This window comes from Dama dama, chromosome 29 (assembly GCF_033118175.1).
Source record: "Dama dama isolate Ldn47 chromosome 29, ASM3311817v1, whole genome shotgun sequence".
Taxonomy (NCBI): Eukaryota; Metazoa; Chordata; class Mammalia; order Artiodactyla; family Cervidae; genus Dama; species Dama dama.
In genome coordinates, this window is record NC_083709.1 from 47,498,131 (window position 1) to 47,521,250 (window position 23,120).

General features: G+C 43.7%; 1 protein-coding gene across 1 annotated transcript in view; it reads right to left on the reverse strand.

The window, feature by feature from the left end:
• Window positions 1-8,054: 8,054 nt before the first annotated feature.
• Window positions 8,055-23,120, reverse strand: part of RCL1 (RNA terminal phosphate cyclase like 1) — a 64,896-nt gene continuing 49,830 nt past the window's right edge. Inside the window, exons 8-9 of the mRNA XM_061132117.1 lie at window positions 21,800-21,903; window positions 8,055-8,752 (exon numbers count right to left, since the gene is read on the reverse strand). Coding sequence (XP_060988100.1) covers window positions 8,602-8,752; window positions 21,800-21,903 — 255 coding nt within the window. The 3' untranslated portion in view covers window positions 8,055-8,601. The remainder of the gene's footprint in view (window positions 8,753-21,799; window positions 21,904-23,120) is intronic.

Genomic DNA, 23,120 nt, shown 5'->3' on the forward strand with positions numbered 1-23,120 from the left:
AATCCTACTAGACCAAGTACCTGTCAAGTATGATTTGCAGAATAAAAGCACTACATGCAATACTTTTTTTGTGGGTGGAGGTATGGAAAGTTCAATGTCCAAGTCAGTTTGAAAAGCAGTAGTAAAACAAAGACAGTTTCAGCTACAGGCAGGACTCCTCAGAGCTTCTGCTACGTTAGTACACATTGTGGCCTCCAAACCTGCACCAGAGACTGCAACACCGTCTACACCTATATTAAGTTGGCTTTTCAGGGAAAAGGGCTTCCCTGGTGGCTCAGACAGTAAAGAATTTGCCTGCAGTGTGGGATACCCAGGTTTGATCCCTGGATCACGAAGAGCCTCTGGAGACGGGAACGGCAACCCACTCCAGTATTCTCACCCAGAGGAGCCAGGCAGCCTACAGTCCATGGGATCACAAAGAGTGGGACACGACTGAGTGACTAACACTTTCTTTTCACTTTTTCAGGGAAAGCATTGTATGATGCTAGTGTACAACAGAACATGCTCTGGGAAACATTACAGCAGACCTAACGTAATCTAACTAAGAGGTGAAACAGTGCTCTGACCCAGAATCCTGAAGACAGGCAAGGGTAGAGATAAGCCACTTAGGCAGTATCATGAGCAGGCCTTGGATTCCTCTCCATCTGTGGCACTTCCTTCCACATGCCCCAACTACATCATAAGTAAGTTGCTTGTGTGTGTGTGTGTGTGTGTGTGTGTGTGTGTGTGTTTTAAGGGAAGGTGCAGAGGAGTAGGACAAAGAGGATGCTTAATCTTTTATTTGCCTTGCAGCTGATGAAAAATAATGGGAGTTGCACCTGAGATTCTTCATATAAGTAAACATATACACACACAGAAACAGGTATATAACTATAAAAACAAAATAGTGCAAGTTATTTGGAAATAAGAATACCCATCATGTCCCCATCCTAATTCCTGTCATCACTTATATATGTCTTCAGTGCTCTTCTAGGGCTAGCTTTTCATGTCACTGTCATTATCATTTTAATTCTTGTATTCCTGGCAATGGAAAAAAGCCCTGATCTTCCTCCCCACTTCTGAGTTTGTCTTTCCAGAGGTGGAAAAAGACAGAACCACGATGGAAAGCACCAACAGACATTGCATGTCCTCCTTTCTTCAAGCTGGCCTCCTGCCCTTCCTCCTGTCCACAGCCCACATGGTGTTCCCACTGCTGGTTCTCCTCCCTCTGTGTTACCACCCTGGTATACTCCTCCTCCCAGCCCAAGAATACCACTAGCTAAAATGATAAACTTTTGCCCAGTGTCCATATTAACTTTGGCCTTCCGGGTACAAAAGTCTCGCCTTTTGTCAGGAAACACGTGTTGAACTGAACTCATTCTTGCCCACTCAATTCTTTTTATTTATTTATGGCTGTGCTGGGTCTTCGTTGCTGTGTGAGGGCTGTCTCTAGTTGTAATGCACGGGCTTCTCATTGCGGTGGCTTCTCCTGTTGCAGAGCATAGGCTCTAGGGTGCATGGGCTCAGCAGTTGTGAAGCATGGGCTTAGCTGCCCCATGGGATGTGGAATCTTCCCGGACCAGGAATCAAACTTGTGACTCCTGCATTGGCAGGCAGATTCTTAACCGCTGGACCACCAGGGAAGTTCTGTACACCCTATCCTATACCATGATCCTGGAAGATTTTGGATGGTGAAAGATGGCAGTGGGCAAGTACTTACGTAGGATGTTCTCCCAAGAGTATTCAGGGAACTAGGTAATGCAGTCTATAGTAGACAACTGTTATTTCTGCCTTCCCAGTGTCTTTTCTCTTTGTAAAAGCATTCAGGTTTTCCTTCAGGAACCACTTTACCCATTCCTTTCAATATACACAGTCTGGTTGAGGCTGACATCCCTACCACTCCAGGGATGAAAACAGGACCCAGATCTGGTCATTTTGGAGTCAACCAGAGGGAGACATAATTCTGGAGGATTTTTTTTTTTTTTTTTTAAATAATGGGTAGAATCTCTCTGACCACTAAAAACTGAACGTTAAAGAGAATGCCTGATGGAGAAGAAACACTGAAAGCAATACTGGGAGAAGGGAGAGAGCTGAGTTCTGATGACATGCAGTTGCTCACATGGTAGCCTTAGGTAACACTCTGGCATGATGACACGGGAGCTCTTCATTTGGTTTGGTGCACACAGTAGCCGAGCAGTGCTGAGCCCTGAGGTAGCCTGCCTGCTCACTTCACCCTGACAAGTGGGTCCTGCTAGAACATGGCGAACTTCACAGAGATGCCTGTAGGCACTCTTTTTAACTCTATAACATGTCATGGGGCAGTGTGACCCCAACCCATTACAGGTGCCACATCTTGCCTCTGGTCTTCTGGCTGAGTCCATCCAAGTATCAGATATAAAGATAAACCCTATGACCCATGGAGACATGAACCTGTTAGGTAAAAGACTGCTTTGAATCCTCATCAGAGGTTTAACAGCTAAAAGGAATCCTAAGCATTTAACACATAACCATTTAATAAGTCCTGTCAGTATCAGGGTGGACAGCAGCTATTTTCCATTTTACAGATGAGGCAGAGGATCTATCCGATGCCATGTGGCTACAGACTCAGCTATTTAATAATATGCAAACACAGTCTCATTCCTATGCATGCTACTTCCACAGTGCTCTACTGAAACTCAAGAAGCCAAAAGCTTTCCTCACAAATGATTGAATTCATCTTTTTTTTTAAAGTCTTTTAAAAAAACACTTTAAAACCACAGCCACACCAAATTGTAAAAGATCAACATGCTTCACATCAAAACAGGTTAACACAGAAAATTAAGCAATAACTGAGCGTGTGAAGTGTGAAGAAGGCACCCAGGAGTGTATGAGAACCTATAGTTGGGGATGCCCCATAGGCCGGGGAAGTCCCTCCGGAGATGCTGAGGCTTTAACATTACAGAGGTGGCTCAGTGAGGAGGGAGGACTTACACGGTTTTATTTTCTAGGCCTCTTATGACAGTGTCACCAAACCACAAATGTTAAAATACAGCCACGTGGCAAATTTCTGAAAGGCTCCTTATAATTTTGCTTTCTAAACTGCTTGGTTGACCAGCAGCCCATTTAATAAATGACTAGCAATAATTCCTTGCAATTACTGCATTTGCTTGGAAATGTGTGTGAAGAAACAAACTCATTTATATGGTTTTCCACATTTTAAATTTGAAAATGTTTCATTTTGTAGATATTTATTTTTGCTCTTTTTCTTTGCCTAACTTGAAGCTAGTATTTTTTTTTTTTGGTAAGCCTTCCCATTGGTTCTTCAAAGCTTACAGGTATTAGGCACAACGCCTTTAACTGCCTAACAGCTAAAACAGCAGAGAGGTGGAAACAGAGCATTGACAGAGAGAGAATTTGAGAAGTATGGGGAGCCAGGTGTACCCAGCATTTAAAACAACCTGAGGTCAGTTGTCATGACCTGAAATTGGACCCCTCCAAGCAACAAGCTAGGCACCATTTCAAAATATATGGTCCCACCAATATCTTCCCTTAAAGACTAAAGTGATATCTTCAGGAGTCCTACCATCCAAGATGCACCAGGAATAGGCGCCTGCCTCGAACATTCCTCTTCCTTTGGAGCAGCATTCACTCCCAAGAGGAGACCAGTTACCCAAATGGCCACTGGTGAGTCCAACAGCAGGTCCACCACCCTCAGGACCGTGTGGTGACAGGGTATTCAGAGAGTAGACACATGAAGCTGCCAAATGCATCGTTGGGCTAGTTCATTTAAGTCAGTCTCTGATTTCTAGAAATTCACCTACCTTCATCAGTTTGAATACATGATTTCACATATCACAGTAGAAATTATTAGCAAACTAATCAACTTGAAAATTTTAGATGTAAAGCTCTTTAACAGGGTTGGGAATGGGGGGGGAAACACAGTAATAAAGAGTGTCTAAGAGATTTCAGAGAAACATCTCGATGTTATGAGGATGGGAGTGGCATGGAGGAGGCAATGAAGGTCATCTTTCTGGTTTTGGGGGCACCCAAACCAGGAAACTCTGATGGAGTGCAAATTACTTCTCCCCTACTTTGGAGTCAGGTGAGGAAGAGCAGAGGTCTAGGCTGGGTACAAGGCCTCACACATCCACCCTGATTTCCCAAAAGCAATCCAAGTGTGCGGAAGTGAAATACTTATGCCGTAACTGCTGGTCAGTAGCTGAAATGGGCCAGAAAGCAAGCTGGGCCTCTTACCTCCCAAGATCAGCATCCCCTCCCCTGTAGACTTAACACAAGGGCGTCAGCAGAGCAGGATCCACATCTAGAACCACGAGTATCAGAAGAACCAGAAGGACAGGAAGTGGACCATGTGCCAAAAGCTCTGCCCCAGTCCATCTACAGATGCTGACCAAAGGCCAGTGCCTCGGGCATGGAGTGAGGCTATCTATTAACGGCCAAGTGAAAGACATGGATTAGAGGAGTCCTGGACCTAGGCTGCTAACAAATAGGTCCTGACAAATCAGGACCTAGGGCTCCTGACAGCCCTATTCGCTTGAGTAAAGGAGTGAAGTGGCTTGGCCTCTGTAAGAGGCCAAACACTGATAAATTATCCCACTCAAATGTCTTCACAGACCTAGTCAACTAGAGTACAGAAAAACTATGCTTGCCTATTGACATTCCTCTTAACTATTGGTCACTTCTAAAGAACAGGCCAGGGTGGTCTAAACATGGAAACTCTGATCGAGTGCAAGTTACTTCTCCACTCTGGAGTCAGATGAGGAACAGCAGAGGACCAGGCTGGGTACAAGGCCTGTGATGCTGCTTTTCCATCCATCACAGACTGTTATAATCACCCACCAGCACATGTCTCCAAAAAAGCACCAATATGTAAAGTCAATGAGGCCCCACACTCTAATCTGCCCACCATAACCAATACCCTGGAAAAATCCACTTCTGCACCCTGCTTTGGCCCCCTCACCTCACCAGTTGAATCCCACCCCCACCTCAGGCACGGCCAAAATTAAAGTAATCCCTTAGTTCCCTGGTGTTTCCTTTTCTCCATCTACCTACAATTTTGTCCACCTCCTTAGGCCTCCTCTGCTCCAATCGTCTACTTTCTTCCCTGCCTTCTCACACCCTTATCTCTTCCACTTGGCCACCTCGAAACTAACTGTCAGCACTGGCCTTACCCAGGAAAGACCTAGCGGGATGGCTACCTCACCATTTTTCATTGTAGAGTGACAATGAGAGGACAGGCACCACAGTGCAACCTAAGTTTGGGGGCTTTTTGGTTGGGTCTGTAATCAATGATGTCCTTCACCACTTTTTATCAGAAAAGATAAAGACAAACAAACAAACCACAAGGTTCAGCTGCCCTCTGAGGGCAATCTGGATTTTAGCAGTGCCGCCTCCTGCTGTTTCCCCATCCGCATGTCATGTTGCAACACCCTAGCTTCCCCCCCATCCTTATCAACTGTCTTGTTGAATATGGTAAATAATCATGATGGAAGGAGGCTGGCTGGTGTCCATCCAGAATGTAACAGAGAAGGATGGTAGAAGACAAAAGCAGGGCTTGGAACATGACAGGAAGGCAAGGCCATGATTCTGTCATGATCCCTAAAACATGTGTATATGTCTTAAAAAAGAAAAAAAAAATTACTAGTCTTATTGAATTCAGACTGGTCTGTCTCTGTCAACAGAGGGAAGTAAAGGGGTCAAGATAGACAGCCAAGCTCAAAGTGCTGGAATCTCCCATCAAACTATACTAGCGGTGGCTGCACCAACCAGGAACTAAGCTAAGAACAAGGCAGAGGCTGCAGGAGCAGAATGTCACTAAGAAGTACCAGTAGCCTCCGCCCAAGGAGACCTGTTGCTTCTCTTGGGCACCTGAGAAGGAGCTGACAGCAGGCTGCTTAAATAAATATTAATATTAAATGTGTCTTCCTATTGCCTACAGCATCACCACTACCACTCCAGAAGCAGCTGTACCAGTCAGAGGGCTGGAGACCACCAGATACTTTCATGTTGACAGCAAATGGAGGCTCATGTCCAATATACTGGCTGTAATGATCTGCCCAGCGTCTACATGTCACCCTAAACTGACCAACAGGACCCATTTCCCAATCTTGTCCCAAGGGACAGAAAGTTCCTGCTGGACACAGCCAAAGCCATGTGGTTCCTTAGTTCTACATCTGAGCATGGGTGGATCTGGGTTTGAACGTCAGCAGCAGTAAATAAAATTACTTTGCCAACAAAGGTCCATCTAGTCAAAGCTATGGTTTTTCCAGTAGTCATGTATGGATGTGAGAGTTGGACTATAATGAAAGCTGAGTACCAAATAATTGATGTTTTTGAACTTCGGTGTTGGAGAAGACTCTTGAGAGTCCTTTGGACTACAAGGAGAGCCAACCAGTCCATCCGAAAGGAAATCAGTACTGAATGTTCATTGGAAGGACTGATGCTGAAGCTGAAGCTCCAATACTTTGGCCACCTGATGTGAAGAACTAACTCATTGGAAAAGACCCTGATGCTGGGAAAGATTGAAGGCAGAAGGGGATAACAGAGGATGAGATGGTTGGGTGGCATCACAAACTCAATGAGTTTGAGTAAGCTCTGGGAGTTGGTGGTAGACAGGGAAGCCTGGCATGCTGCAGTCCGTGGGGTCGCAAAGAGTCGGACACAACTGAACTGAACTGAACTGATGTGTGGTATGCAGAATTTTCAGATGTCCAAGAGTCCTGGCCCCAGCTATTCAAACACTAACCTAGGTACTGCTGTGACCAGATGACCTTAATATAAGGTATCACAAGAAGTCAGGTTCAAAGCATGACAAGGATTCAATGCATCGTCTCTGGCTTGAAGATGGAGGGAGTCAAGTTACAAGGAATGCAGACAGCCTCTACGTACAAGCTGAGAGTTGCCCGCAGCTGACAGCCAGCCAGAAACAGGAACTCCAGTCCAACAATTCTGCCAACAATCCAAATGTGGTTGGAAATGTATTCCTGCCCGGAGCCCAGCACCTTGACATCAGCCTTGTGAAGCCATAAACAGAGAATCCAAGCAAGCAGACCAGGACCTCTATAGAATTGTGGATGATAAATGGTACTACTTTAAGCTACTAAGTTTGTGGTAACTGGTTATGCGGCAACAGAAATCTAACACAGCATGTAGAGCTCTCAGTAAGTAGACAACCACAGTTCAAAATGGCCTGATCTGTCAATGTTAGCTCCCCACTCCACATCCTCCCACAACCCTCAGACACGAGAGCACAAACTTCCTCTGGACCCCTTTTACTGAAAAAAGAAAAGGGTACTGAGAGACCCGGGGAGGTAAAGACCATGCCTTACTTCAAAAGTCTATCCTGGTAGACAATATCATTTGGAATCCTAATGGAAATATCAGGTATTTCCCCTACAACCGATAACTCTGAACCCTCTACACACACCACATGTAGCCTCTACTAGCAGCAGGTACAATCGCCACAAGTCCTGAGTGTTCCTGCACATTCCTGCTGGGTAGGCTTTTATCCTGGCCCTTTATTATCATGTGTTCACACCAAGCAGTCTTGAGGGGTGAAGTAATGTCCCCATCTGGAACAAAGAGCAGGCTTGTAAGAGGTGGAATTCCCACATGTGCATGTTCCTTGCCTGTGATGCAGACCACTAGTGTGCATAGCATACCTGCAGACCCTCCACATCTTGTGGGACTTGGAGAAAGAAACCAGTGAAGCTCATGCTGCTTCTTGTGCTCTGAGTAATAAAGCTTTCTGTCTATGACATGAGATTTTCATGTTTTCTGCTAGCATCCATGAAACAGTAATAATCTACCTTACTAGCTTGCAAGCAGCATAAATTCCAGACTCTGATACTTAGATCTTGAAATCAGGAGAGCTAATATCACTATATTATTAAGTTTCAAAAGGTACAAAATATCCTTTTTTAATTTCTCTTGTGGAGATAATAAAATCTACATCACTGGGCTATTGGGAGAATAAAATGAGAACATGCATAGCACACCCGAGATATGGAAAACATCCAATAACTTTTGTTGGACCCTTGCACTCCCTAGTCATTCATTCCCCAAAAATCCACATACAATGAACCAGATGGGGAGCAGTGTATCTCCAAGATAGCAGTCCATTCAGAAGACAAGGGATAAAATAGGCTAACACACCAATTTCTGACATTCGCATGACATGACATTATTCATAAAGGGGTTCCACTCATAGTATCTCATTTAATCCCTACACAGAAACCAAGATTCAGGGGGGTCAGTCCTTGGAGAAGGAACTGTAAGAAACTCCAAAGGTCTGGAAGATAGCCACATGGCGGAAGCCTGAGGATGTGGGCTCAGGAAGCAGTGCTAAAACGCAGCTGTGATGCTGCAGCAGTACAACTGTGTCCCAAAGGCACACTCTTCATCCAGGTAAGCCGAGGGAGCTCCCGCTGTGACTGGGCCTCCTGAGGAACGTCTGCCCCAGAGAAATGGCTGAAAACCACAAGGCAGAGAGACGTCTTTTGTTCGGATATCCTGATTGTTTTCAAACAGAAAGTTAGGAAAGTCCTGGATGAATCTGGTCCCTTTGGTTCCTTGGTAGCTTCTGCATTGTCTAGAAGCCTTTGGGCCTTTCATCTTCTGACAATGTCACTTGAGGGTCTTGCTAAGGTTGGAGAAGCCAACGCCAACACAGGTCATCAGCACTTTATCCCCTCCCTTGAGTTCTTCACCACATGGCTTGGTTTCGATTTTAAACATAATCTGGAAAAAGCTCTTCAAATGCCGCAAAAATTCTATCCTAAAAAATAAAAATTAAAATTTAAAAAAAGGGAGGAGGAAAAAAAGGAGGGAAGAATGAAAGAGGAATTTGATTTAAAAAAAATTCTTCTCCTCTGCCAACCTAGAAGATCAGGAGGAAAGATTGAAATTAAGAAATTCTCATCAAAGCCAATTAAATAGCGTTTATTTACAGCCTACTAGATTTCAAAGGTGATTTTAGACAGCTTGCAGAGATGCACACAAGACAAATTCAGTAAATAAATGAAAAGTTTGGAGGTTAGTCCTACAAGCACATTAGAGTGGACATGACTATGGCATTAATCTTCAAGTGGTTCATACAGAGAAACACATACTTTGATGATTCACAGTATCATGAAGCTAAAACTAAGCAGAGTGACTGCTGCTGATGCTGAAAGAATGAAAGCTGCCTTTCATTCACTCAACATATTTAGAGTGCCTAGTATGTGCCAGGCACTGTCCTTGGTGTTGGAGACATTCCCATCAACCAAAACTCCCTTCTCTCATGAAGCTTTCAGGCTAGTGGGGCAGATAACACAAATGTCCTTGAATTATATATACTTCCTCCATAATCAGAAATTTAAATAAACAAGGCAAATGAGAAGGAAATGTAGGTATAAAATATTTGTGTGTATATGGCAGAAAAAGTGAAAGTGTTAGTCTCTCAATCATGTCCGACTTTTTGCAACTTCATGGCTTGTAGCCCGCCAGGCTCCTCTGTCCATGGAATTCTCTTGGCAAGAATACTGGAATGGGTAGCTATTCCCTTCTCCAGGGGACCTTCCCAACCCAGGGATCAAACCCAGGTCTCACCCATTGTGGGGAGATTCTTTACCCTCTGAGGCACCAAGGAAGCCCCATATATGGCAGAAGGCAATAAATAAGGTGACCAGGGAAGTGCTCACAATAAACATGGACAGGAGTTCCAAGGAGCTCTCTCTTGTCATCTTCCTTAAGACAGAGTGATGGCTTCACCCCAAGAATACTGTGAGAAAAACAATTCTGTGGAAGGACCATGGTTCAGGTATACAGTCTTCTACTGGTCTGGCCTAGCACATCCTGCATCACTCCAGCACACTGACCACAGTTCACTAAACAGCTTCCTGGAGGTTTCAACCACCTGGCAATTGGTGAAGATAAAATGTCCACGTCGGAGAGCCCAGAACTACAGGCCACAGGTCCCCTCTCCACCCTTTACCAGGCCTTGTCTCCCCAGGTAACTCCCCATCCCTGGTGACTCTTACCAGCCCAATTTGGGAAACACTAGTTTAGTTAACAACAGACGATCTGCACGTCTCTCATGAAGTACTTCAGCAACCTGGCGTTGTGCTGCCTCCCACCCAAACTGTCCAAACGCTCGCCACCCAGAATGTATGTGGAATCACCCCAAGAGCTTTCAAAATACTGATCCTGATATGTAGGACCACTGGAACAGAACTGAGAGTCAAGAAATGAGCTCACACATTTATGGTCGAATAATTTTCTAAAAGGTGCCAAGGTAATTCAACAAGAAAAGAATAATCTCAACAAACGGTGTTCTAACAACTTCACACACAGAAGAATGAAGCTAGGTCCTTTCCTCATATCACACACAAAAATTCACTCAAAACAGATCAAAGACCTGCATGCAAGAGCTAAAGCTATGAAACTCACAGAATAAAACAGGTGAGTATCTTTATGATCTTGGGTTAAGCAATGATTTCTTAGATACAGAATCAAAAGCAGAGTGATAAAAGAAAAAATAGATATATACTGAACTTCGTCAACATTAAAATCTTGTCTGAACATTATTAAGAAAGTAGAGAGATATGTCCAGAAAGGGAGAAAATACTTGCACATCATTTACCTCATAAGGGTCTGGTGTCTAGAACATATAAAGAACTCTTACAACTCAATAATAAAAAACCAAATAACCTAATTTTAAAATACAGAACAGACTTTTGAACTTTGTGGGAAAATGTGAGGGTGGGATATTTCAAAAGAACAGCATGTATACTATCTATGATGAAACAGATCACCAGCCCAGGTGGGATGCACGAGACAAGTGCTCCGGCCTGGTGCACTGGGAAGACTCAGAGGAATCGGGGGGAGAGGGAGGTGGGAGGGGGGATTGGGATTGGGAATACATGTAAATCCATGGCTGATTCATATCAATGTATGACAAAACCCACTGGAAAAAATATATATATATAATAATTAAAAAAAAAAAAAAGAAAAAAAGAAAATAAAATATATAGGATGTTAAAAAAAAAAAATAAAAAAATAAAATGAGCAAAGGATCTGAATAAAAATTTCTCTAAAGAAGATATGCCTACAGCATTAAGCATGTGAAACTCAACATCATTAGTTATTATGGAAACACAAATAAAAACCACCATGACATACCACTTCACAAACCAACAGAAAGGCTAGGGGAAGAAAGGTAATAACAAAAGTATGGGTGAGGATGTGGAGAAACCAAACCCTCAAAACACTGCTAGTAGATATGTAAAATGGTACCACCACTGTGGAAAACAGTCTGGCAGTTTCTCAAAATGTGAAACAAGGAGTCAGTTACCATATGATCCTGCAGTTCCACTCAGGTATATACACAAGAAAAATGAAAACATATATCCAGACAAAAACTTGTACACAGCATTAATTCATAACAGTCAAAAAGTACAAATAACCTAAATGACCATCAACTGATGAATAGATAAACAAATTGTGGTTTATCTGTAGAATGGAATATTATTCAGCCATAAAAAGGAATGAAGTATTGATATATGTGATAATATGGATGAACCTTGAAAACATTCTGCTCAGTGAAACACACCAGTCACAAAGAATCACATATTGTTTATGTCTATATGAATTGGACAGAACAAGCAAATTTATTACAGCAGCAGAAAGCAGATTAGGGGTTGCCTGGGGCTGCAGAGGGGGGATGAGAGGAATTGGGAATAACTGTAAATAGGCGAGACTTTCTTTCTGGGGTGGTAAAAACGTTCTAAAATTAGACTGTAGTTACACTTACATATCTCTGTGAATAAACTAAAAACTCACTAAATTGTACATTTTAAATAAGCTGTGTGGTATGCAAATTATATCTCAATAAAGCTGGTTCCAGGACTGGAAAAGGTCAGTTTTCATTCCAATCCCAAAGAAAGGCAATCCCAAAGAATGCTCAAACTACCGCACAATTGCACTCATCTCACATGCTACTAAAGTAATGCTCAAAATTCTCCAAGCCAGGCTTCAGCAATATGTGAACCGTGAACTCCCACATGTTCAAGCTGGATTTATAAAAGGCAGAGGAACCAGAGATTAAATTGCCAACCTCTGATGGATCATCGAAAAAGCTAGAGAGTTCCACAAAAACATCTATTTCTGCTTTATTGACTATGCCAAAGCCTTTCACTGTGTGGATCACAATAAACTGTGGAAAATTCTGAAAGAGATGGGAATACCAGACCACCTGACCTGCCTCTTGAGAAACCTGTATGCAGGTCAGGAAGCAACAGTTAGAACTGGACATGGAACAACAGACTGGTTCCAAATAGGAAATGGAATACGTCAAGGCTGTATATTGTCACCCTACTTATTTAACTTATATGCAGAGTACATCATGAGAAATGCTGGACTGGAGGAAGCACAAGCTGGAATCAAGAGAGCTGGGAGAAATATTAATAACCTCAGATATGCAGATGATACCACCCTTATGGAAGAAAGTAAAGAAGAACTAAACAGCCTCTTGATGAAGGTGAAAGAGAGTGAAAAAGTTGGCTTAAAGCTCAACATTCAGAAAACTAAGATCATGGCATCTGGTCGCATCACTTCATGGCAAATAGATGGGGAAACAGTGGAAACAGTGGCTGACTTATTTTTCTGAGCTCCAAAATCACTGCAGATGGTGACTGCAGCCATGAAATTAAAAGATGCTTACTTTGGAGAGGGTGTGGAGAAAAGGGAACCCTATTACACTGTTGGTGGGAATGCAAACTAGTATAGCCGCTATGGAGAACAGTGTGGAGATTTCTTAAAAAACTGGAAATAGAACTGCCATATGACCCAGCAATCCCACTTCTGGGCATACACACCGAGGAAACCAGATCTGAAAGAGACACGTGCACCCCAATGTTCATCGCAGCACTATTTATAATAGCCAGGACATAGAAGCAACCTAGATGCCCATCAGCAGACAAATGGATAAGGAAGTTGTGGTACATATACACCATGGAATATTACTCAGCCATTAAAAAGAATTCACTTGAATCAGTTCTAATGAGATGGATGAAACTGGAGCCCATTATACAGAGTGAAGTAAGCCAGAAAGATAAAGAACATTACAGCATACTAACACATATATATGGAATTTAGAAAGATGGTAATGATAACCCTATATGCAAAACAGAAAAAGAGACACAGATGTACAGAACAGACTTTTGGACTCTGGGAGAAGGCGAGGGTGGGATGTTTCGAGAGAACAGCATCGAAACATGTATATTATCAAGGGTGAAACAAATCACCAGCCCAGGTCGGATGCATGAGACAAGTGCTCGGGCCTAGTGCATTGGGAAGACCCAGAGGGATTGGGTAGATAAGGAGGTGGGAGGGGGGATCGGGATGGGGAATACATGTAAATCCATGGCTGATTCATGTCAATGTATGACAAAACCCACTACAATATTGTAAAGTGATTGGCCTCCAACTGGTAGAAATGAATGAATGAATGAACGAAATAATAAATAAAAGATGCCTACTTGGAAGGAAAGTTATGACCAACCTAGATAGCATATTAAAAACCGAGACATTATTTTGCCAACAAAGGTCCATCTAGTCAAGGCTATGGTTTTTCCAGTGGTCATGTATGAATGTGAGAGTTGAACTGTGAAGAAAGCTGAGTGCCGAAGAATTGACGCTTTTGAACTGTGGTGTTGGAGAAGACTCTTGAGAGTCCCTTGGACTGCAAGGAGATCCAACCAGTCCATCGTAAAGGAGATCAGTCCTGGGTGTTCATTGGAAGGACTGATGTTGAAGCTGAAACTCCAATACTTTGGCCACCTGATGCGAAGAGTTGACTCACTGGAAAAGACTCTGACGCTGGAAAGATTGAGGGCAGGAGGAGAAGGGGACGACAGAGGATGAGATGGTGGATGGCATCAACGACTCAATGGATACGGGTTTGGGTGGACTCCGGGAGTTGGTGATGGACAAGGAGGCCTGGCGTGCTGCGGTTCATGGGGTCACAAAGAGTCGGACACAACTGAATGACTGAACTGAACTGAAAGTTGGTTAAAATTTTGTGAAGTTAAGAAAAAAAAAGAACTGATCCTTGGCTCCCATCCTCACATGGTATTCCAAGCTAAGTCTAAAGTCTATTGTATGTTCCACCATCTCCTACCCCTCTGTCCTCATTAATCTAGACAAAGGAGGGAAAATGCAAAAAAAACAAAAACAAAAACAAAACCTGAACAATTGCATATCCTCTCTGCTTGAGACAGGGGTTACGAGATGGAACAGTAACCACCCTGGAGAACAGGGTGATGAGTGCATGCTCAGAGAATAATTCTTCACTCCTTTGCTCTCTCTTCCACATTGAATCGTGCCATTTCATTTCCATCTTTAATCCATCTTTAAAGTAACATCGTATTTGCTGCCTAATCTGCAAAGCCTTCTCTAGCCAATGACCCCTCCAGGTTTCCACAGCATTCTTGGCTCTGCTTATGGAGTCTCATGAAATGCTCATGTATAGCTGTCTCACAATTGCCCCCGCCCCCTCTTGGCAAATTATATAAGCATCTCCATGGCAATGAACTTAACCCATTATACCTGCCAGGCACTATATAAGGCACTCAGGAGTGGGGTAACCAACAGAAACTGGGAGTTAGGGTTCAGGTATACTTCTGAGAAATGACTTCAACATTCTGAGCAATTAAGGGGAGTCTCTTCTTCCCCTGCTAGCTTTCCCATTTAACTAACCAATTGAAATTTTCAGATTTTTGCTCTCTGTCCCAGCCTTACCTCCTCCTCAACCCTGCCCTAGGAAAAAAAGAAAACAAACACATCAAACCCACAGATAAACAGTCACATCTGTGGGCAAAGCTTCCAGCTGGCAGTAACGAAGAAAAAGCCAGCCATCTCACCCACTCGTCTGCATTCTAAGAAGCAAACAGCCTGTTCTCTCTTGCTGCTGCCTAGGTTCTAATACAGGCCCGAGAGCCTCCCCAGCCTACTTTATTCTTCCACCTGAATCGCTCAACTGTGCTAGAAAAACCAGACACCCTCCCCATCTGGCAGAATTCCTAAGAGGCCACAGCCTGCTTCTGATCTCTTGGAGAAGGAGGACAGAAACACAGGCTTGAGTGTGCAGGCCTGAATAGCTGCATGGGATATTTGTAGCCTTTGGAAGTGTTAGAAAAAGCAAAATCGGTTCCACTTCTTACATAATGTTCTGCCAACCCTCCAGCCAGTCTGAAGAAGACTGTGTAAGGGCTGGATTAAGGTATGTCTTAATGATCCCCTTCACCTCCAGTCTCATTATCCCCAAGTCTCTTGCTGCATGGGATAGCAAAAAGCAAACATAGCTTTTTTTTTGCTATGAGAAATAACCTCAGACAATATGGAATCCTAATAATCTCCTTAAGAAAATGAAAATCAAACAGAATAAATTCACCCACCTCTCACCCACCTCATGTTCAGGGCTGGTCCACATCCTCCTCCACAGCCGCATAGCTCAGCAGGGCCACAGCCACATGTTGGCCCTCAAGGCACCACTCGCCTTTCCTTCTCTTCCAAACACCATACAATAGACCCACACCTCCTAAATATACACCCCAGCCACAGAGCCAGGCAGAAGAGGCACCCAGGGCAGCCACAGAGCCAGGCAGAAGAGGCACCCAGGGGATACGGAGGACAGCCCTGCTGCTCCTCTACGATAACCCCCACATGGTGTGACTGACTGGCAGCTTCTCAGATTAACCATTTTAGGCAACTGGGACTATGCAACTCCTGTGCAGAGAATTTAAATCCTGACTCAGAGAAGTATCCAGAGAGAGCTTCCCCCACCCCAGAACAAAGTGATTTATATATATATACACATATATATTAACAACCTTCTTTTTGTGAATGCCTCAAGTCCATTTGACAAGCAGGTTTCAGAGACTCCTAGAGCACAGAGGTAATTTTTCCTGGGTATTTTCCAAGAGCAGGTTGTTCCCATCACCACTACTGGTCAACAGGTGAAGGCCACTGGGCTCATGGTCATCTGCCCATTTGATCCCAATTGCCTAGAACTTGCCAGGTTGCCTGGCACTGCCCCTTAAAATACAGCCCCTCTTAGCAGGTCCCCCTCTAAAGCCTGGCAGTGAGAGGAGTCACAGTGAGCTCCCTCTGGCAGCTCCACAGACCAAACCACGCCAGAGGGTCCTGCCCCCTGCTCCACCAAGCCTCTCAGACACTGGAATCACCTACCTCTGGGGTCTAAGGAGTTGATCTGCAAGCTGAGGGGATGGAAGATCTGGGGGTGGGAAGAGAATCTGCTCAATGGGGCCCCCTGAAGTCACTACACGGAAGCTTTTAGATGTATTGGTGGTACTTCTTCTGCCAAAGAGCAACTTTCCGAAAGGCCCACTGACCTCTGCTCCAGAAATGATGTTATTAAACTCCATTTTAAGGCAACAGGAAACAGAGAGCCAGACAGGCGGCACTCTCACGAGATGTGGGCCACAGGCCAAGTGCAGCCAAGAACTAACTATGAGCAGGTGGCTGACCTCTTTTTCATCTGAAAAGTAAGGATATCACTTGTTTTTACCATATTCCAAATGTGTTCTGTGGCTCAAAGAGCATAGTTAGTTGGCAGGGCTTTGCAGCATTTAAACCACTCCCCAGATGTAAATATAGCAGCATGTGCTGTGCTGGCTCCTAGAGAGCAGTTAGGCAACGAACCCAAAGAGCAGCAGGCTCGACCAGCAGCTCCCAGTACTCCTGCACATCACTCGCCTTGATCCTCACATCGCTGTGCTACATGCTGGGTTAGCCAACCCCATCAGTCAGCGTCTGACAAGGACACCGGGCTCTCACTCTCCAGCACTTCAAAAATTGTATAAAGATGTCAATGATTAAAACTGGAATAAAACAAAGTGACATGGTTTACTTTAGACTTCCAAAGAAAGACAGAAGGAAATTATTTCATGACAATTTGAAACAAGGACTCCGAGAAGATATAGCATGGCACCCTTGCTCAGGCAGGGAGGTACCTGGAGTCCAATAACAGACATGAATCCCAGTCTACTGAAGAGAACAGTGGGTCAGCGACAGGACGTCAGAGTTCAAAAACCTCAGTTGCTGACTGTGTGAGTGACCCTGGGCATGTGACTCGACCTCTCTGTGTCTCAATCCCCTCATTTGTAGAATGGAGTGTGCAACAATACCTGTCCTTATCTAAACCTTTGTGGGATTATCATGAAACCTGAATGAGTTTGTTATTTGTAAAGCACTTAAAACAACACCTGCCCAACAGTGAACACTATAAATGTTGTTAAATAAACATCCACTTACAGAATTCTTGGGAACAGTAAGTAAAATATGTGTAATCTATTTATTAACATGACTGAAGGAAGCTGTCATAAATTTTAAAAATTAGTGGATGCAGATCTAGAGATAGACATCACCCAAAGCAACTCCTCCTGGTGTTGAAAATAACCTAAACAGGAGACTGGACTTCCCTGTGCGTCGAGCACTGCTGGAGCTTCACCAGGCATATGCTGTTTGGAGCGCTAAGCGCCCAATCTCTAAAAAACTCACTCCACCTCCACAAGCCCATGACTTCAGGACCAATGACTCTCTATGGATGAGACTGAGGCTCAGAGATGCCAAGGACCTTGTCCATGGTCTCCCAGCGCCGCAAGGTACAGCCAGAACTGAAATCCAGATAGGCTGGGCTCCAACACCAGTGCACTGGAAGAACACAGAGAGCCGTGGTCACTGCAGTCTCCGAGCATAAACGGTTTCTGAAAGTGCTAATTAAGACGCTCATTGATATGTAACCATAATTTTAAATGAAGTACAAACTGCCCCCAAACTGTAAAACTAAGCTTTTTGAGGGGAACATAGAATCACCATTACCAATTGTAAACCACCCAGAACTCCACAAACTGAAAAGAAGTAAGATTCTCCATATTACCACCATGTCATCCAATACTATTTCATTCTACTGGGGGAAAAAAAAATCTCTGGCTTTCCCAAAGAATTTCACACATATTGACTTACTTTCTCAAGTAACACAGAAAATCATTACCAGTCACATCCTGCAATAAGAGAGAAGATGAAAGGAGAAAAACAAGGGACCCTTATTTTCCAGAAAGGGTTTTTGAAAGCAACACTGCTGGAAAAAAAAACTATCCTGCCTGATCCCAGTGCTCTGCAAATACATTTTTAAAGTTATTTATACAAATCAAAATGTGCAAACTGCCAGAAGAAATACATTTCTTTAAACCAAGGAGGATCTTGCTTCTGGTTTTCTTTAGAAATCTGAGGTTACATACAGAAAGCAGATTTTTATTTTTAACTGCACATAAAAATAAGTGTGATAGTTTGGTCTCCAAAGTTCCTGAATCCAATGGGGATAAGCTGTCCCCTCACCACCACCTACCTGACAGTGGATTCTGTCCTTTTCACCATTAACATAATGTACGTAACTCCTGTATGTAAACAGGGGATGATAACTTTGTCTGCCCTGCAGCTCATGTATTTCTTGACACCTTTGACCTGCATCACTTTGGGCTTCTGGAGCTTTCCATGATGATTAAGGGAAGAAGGGTCCCAAACAGAAACAGTTTTCAAAAAGAGACCCCCTCCCACCACCACCCTGTGCTAGTTTACTGAAAGATGACAGGCTGCCCTTTCCAAGCCCCTGGCCACCCCTCTTGCAGGAAGCCCTGGGAGATGGGTGACCCAGAGGAACATGTCCTGCGAGCTCCAGCCCCAGGGCTCAAAACACAAAATTTTGCAATTTGTCCCACTTCTGTAAAGCTCCATTCAGAGAAGACTACTTTGTTTTCCAGGAGATGTGTAATTTTAGGCAAGGTTTCTGGAAGACACGACACTGCAATTAATGTTGAGTGAGGGAGTGTGTCAAGGACACAGGAACTTTTAAAAATGTCCAGTCACATCTTCACCATCTCCACAGAGTTTGCTGACTTTTTAAAAAGACTATACAAGGCTCTGTAGCAAACTGAAAAAACAAAACAAAACAAAACTCTAAAAGTGAGAGAAAAAAAAAACAGTGTCAAGGAAAAATAAAAATATACATTCCATTTTTCACATAATGTTCTGCCAAACCCCATGCCCCATGACCACACACATTTCTAGACACTGCCTCAGGCTGGGTGAGCGGCCAGGCCCCGAAACCAAGGCTGGGAAAGCAGCAGCGATGAGACTGGCTAAGAAGCTGGAGTGGGCTGTGGTGGTCACACAGCTGCCAGTCACTTCCAGCAAACCCTCACCGGAAAGCCAATCTCTGCACTTAGGGTGCTGTGCTAACTGTAAAGTCTCTCTCAGCAATGTTGATTCCTCATGTCAGCATGTCATTTAGGACTAGTCAATTTCAGATTTCCTGTCCTGTGAAACATTTAACTTTACACAAGTTATCAGGAGATAACGTGGTCCTCACCAGTTTCCTGCTTATCTGTCTTTCCACACTGCTAACAGAATGTTTTCTCTTCCATTTCCTTGTTTCAGAGAGCTTTCCACCATCAACTTACAGAGGAAAAAAAAAAAAAAAAAAAGCCTCCAGAAGAACCTTCTGGTCTCTCTGCGCACAGCACCACGGCCCAGGGGCGTGCCAGCCCCGCTGCAGCGCCCACCCCTTTCTCCACGTGATGGCACCACCATTCTTCAGTTATCACAGTACTGTACCTTTCAGACACACAGCATCGGTACCATGATAACCGAAAAAGGGCAGTTCAGTCTCATACCTACCTGAATATTCCCTTGCACCCAAGGCCCACTCCTCCCAAGCTACCCTCCCACAGGCGGCTCCACAACAATCTTCAAGGACACAGATACACGTACAGGGATATCAGTGCTCAAAGGGGCTGTTCACAGAAACCTCACTTACTATCAGGAATGCTTTTTCACTGTGCTGTTTAGAATTCAAGTCTTCTAAAGATCTGCTCTTTTTGGAGAACGCCTACTTTAATAATCCAGCAGTCAACTTCTGATAGCAACCCCTTGGCCTCAAACTCACTTCTGCATTTCCTTCCTAGTCCAGTGGTGTTACTATGAACTTTGTCTTTTGGACAAAAAGGCAGTCTTTTTTCCTATAGCTAGAGAAAAGAGGAATTTTTTAAAACTAACAATAACACCCGAACTATATATAAATAGTATACCTCCAAAATGGAAATGCCAAAGCCTTTGAATGTGTGGATCACAATAAACCGTGGAAAACTCTGAAAGAGATGGGCATACCAGACCACCTGACCTGCCTCTTGAGAAACCTGTATGCAGGTCAGGAAGCAACAGTTAGAACTGGACATGGAACAACAGACTGGTTCCAAATAGGAAAAGGAGTACGTCAAGGCTGTATATTGTCACCCTGCTTATTTAACTTATATGCAGAGTACATCATGAGAAATGCTGGGCTGAAAGAAGCACAGGCTGGAATCAAGATTGCCGGGAGATATATCAATAACCTCAGGTATGCAGATGACACCACCCTTACGGCAGAAAGTGAAGAGGATCTAAAAAGCCTCTTGATGAAAAGTGAAGGAGGAGAGTGAAAAAGTTGGCTTAAAGCTCAACATTCAGAAAACTAAGATCATGGCATCTGGTCGCATCACTTCATGGGAAATAGATGGGGAAACAGTGTCAGACTTTATTTTTTTGGGCTCCAAAATTACTGCAGATGGTGATTGCAGCCATGAAATTAAAAGACGAAAAAAAAAAATAAATAAATAAAAGACGCCTACTCCTTGGAAGGAAAGTTAATACCAACCTAGACAGCATATTAAAAAGCGAGACATGACTTTGCCAACAAAGGTTCATCTAGTCAAGGCTATGGTTTTTCCAGTGGTCATGTATGAATGTGAGAGTTGGACTAAAAAGAAAGCTGAGCACCGAAGAATTGACACCTTTGAACTGTGGTGTTGGAGAAGACTCTTGAGAGTCCCTTGAACTGCAAGGAGATCCAACCAGTCCATCGTAAAGGAGATCAGTCCTGGGTGTTCATTGGAAGGACTGATGCTGAAGCTGAAACTCCAATACTTTGGCTACCTCCGAAGAGTTGACTCATTGGAAAAGACTCTGAGACTGGGAGGGACTGGGGGCAGGAGGAGAAGGGGATGACAGAGGATGAGATGATTGGATGGTTATCACCAACTCAATGGACATGAGTCTGGGTAAACTCTGGGAGCTGGTGATGGACAGGGAGGCCTGGCGTGCTGCGATTCATGGGGTCGCAAAGAGTCGGACACGACTGAGCGACTGAACTGAAAATGGAAATAAGGTCTAAAGCACAGACAGAACTGTCAAATACGTATCACGCAGCTTTAAGGGAGCAACAGATGGAGAGGAAGAAACTGCAGGAAAGAAAGGAAGGCTGAATCCTTGAGACACCAGATGAAAACGACAACCTCCAGCTCATTTAGGATTAGTACAATCAGGTGTCCACAGGATGGTGTTCAGTATAACACTTTTGTGGTTTCATGCAACAGGAAGACAGAAATGAAGTGAAAGTCGCTCAGTCGTGTCCGACTCTTTGCAACCCCATGGACTATCCATGGAATTCTCCAGACCAGAACACTGGAGTGGATAGCCTTTCCCTTCTCCAGGGAATCTTCCCAACCCAGGGATCGAACCCAGGTCTCCCGCATTGCAGGCAGATTCTTTACCAGCTGAGCCACAAGGGAAGCCCAAGCATACTGGAGTGGGTAGCCTATCCCTTCTCCAGGGGATCTTCCTGACCCAGGAATAGAACTGGGGTCTCCCGCATTGCAGGCGGATTCTTTACGAACTGAGCTATCAGGGAACAGAAGTGGACAGCATAGGAGGCTGAAAGAAAACAACTCACGTGTAGGGAGAGAGCGGTCCGAGCAGGACTTTGGAAACATCCTGCTGTCCAAGGGTCATGAGTAATAGAGCCAGGCTCTGGTTGGTCGAGTCCACACATCCACCCTGTAAATAAAAACACTTTAAAGATTAATATTGTACCAGTCAGATAATGGAAAACCAATCAAACAGAGGGAGGAAAAAAAAGGACACAGATGTCCAGAGCAGACACACAGAAGAGCAGACTGCAAAATTCAAGCAATAGTAAAACATAATAAGGGTTTTTTCAAGACTTATCCTCATATTAACAACTGTAGGGGCTTAAACAGTTAATCAAAATAATTCTAAGAGTTGAGACTATCAGAATCAATAGACATTGAAGTTTACTGAGGTATATCTAAGGAAAAATGAAACTTTCCCTTTGTAATTAAACCAATAGCAGGACCTATAAGCAAAAAGGCATAATCATTTATAGGCAAAGCACAGGTAATTAACAAGGGTTAAGTGAATGACATTTCTACACATTAATATCTTTCAGAGACCACCACAGGTAATCTGACATGAGAGGACCTTTCCTTTTCAAGGGTCTTACCTGAAACACTTATTTAATTACATTCAGAAACTCCATGCCATGTCCCATTAGATTCCCCTCTTCAGCTCTTCCTGTGTGCCTTAGAACTGGAGAACCTCCCAAATCCAATCCCTCCACTCTTACTATTTATGCATTATCTTTCATTTTCCCTGTTCCTCCAAATCAATAAGCAGAACAGAATTCTTTTCAAAAATTTCTCCTGAAGTATAACTGCTTTGGTTGCCTTTCTTTTTTCATTCTTGAATTTCTCAACCACTTTAGCCATTCTTACACTTGATGTGTGCATTCCTGCTGTTTCCATTTGTGCTTTAAACAATGTCTTTATTTCAGATCATTCTTTCTGGGATAACTTTATTTAAAACAATTTATTTAGCCAGTTAGTTAGCTATATTTATTCATTTATTTGGCTGCACTGGGTCTTAGTTGCAGCATGCAGGATACTTGGTGTGGCATGCAAACTCTTAGTTGCAGCACATGGGACCTAGTTCTCTGACCAGGGATTGAACCTGGGCCCCTTGTGTGGGGAGGATGGAGTCTTAGCCACTGGACCACCAGGGAAGTTCCGAAAACAATTTAAACTTGCAGTGTAAATAGCGAAAGCAGGATCACCTTGCACATCAACATATTTTGCACACATCCTAAGAAATCTAGTTTTAAACCATGACACATCATCATTCAAGGCTAGAATCTCCCAGACTTTGAACAGGTTAGGTGGTTGCCCACTGCTGCTTATGTGAGCACATCTCTCTCC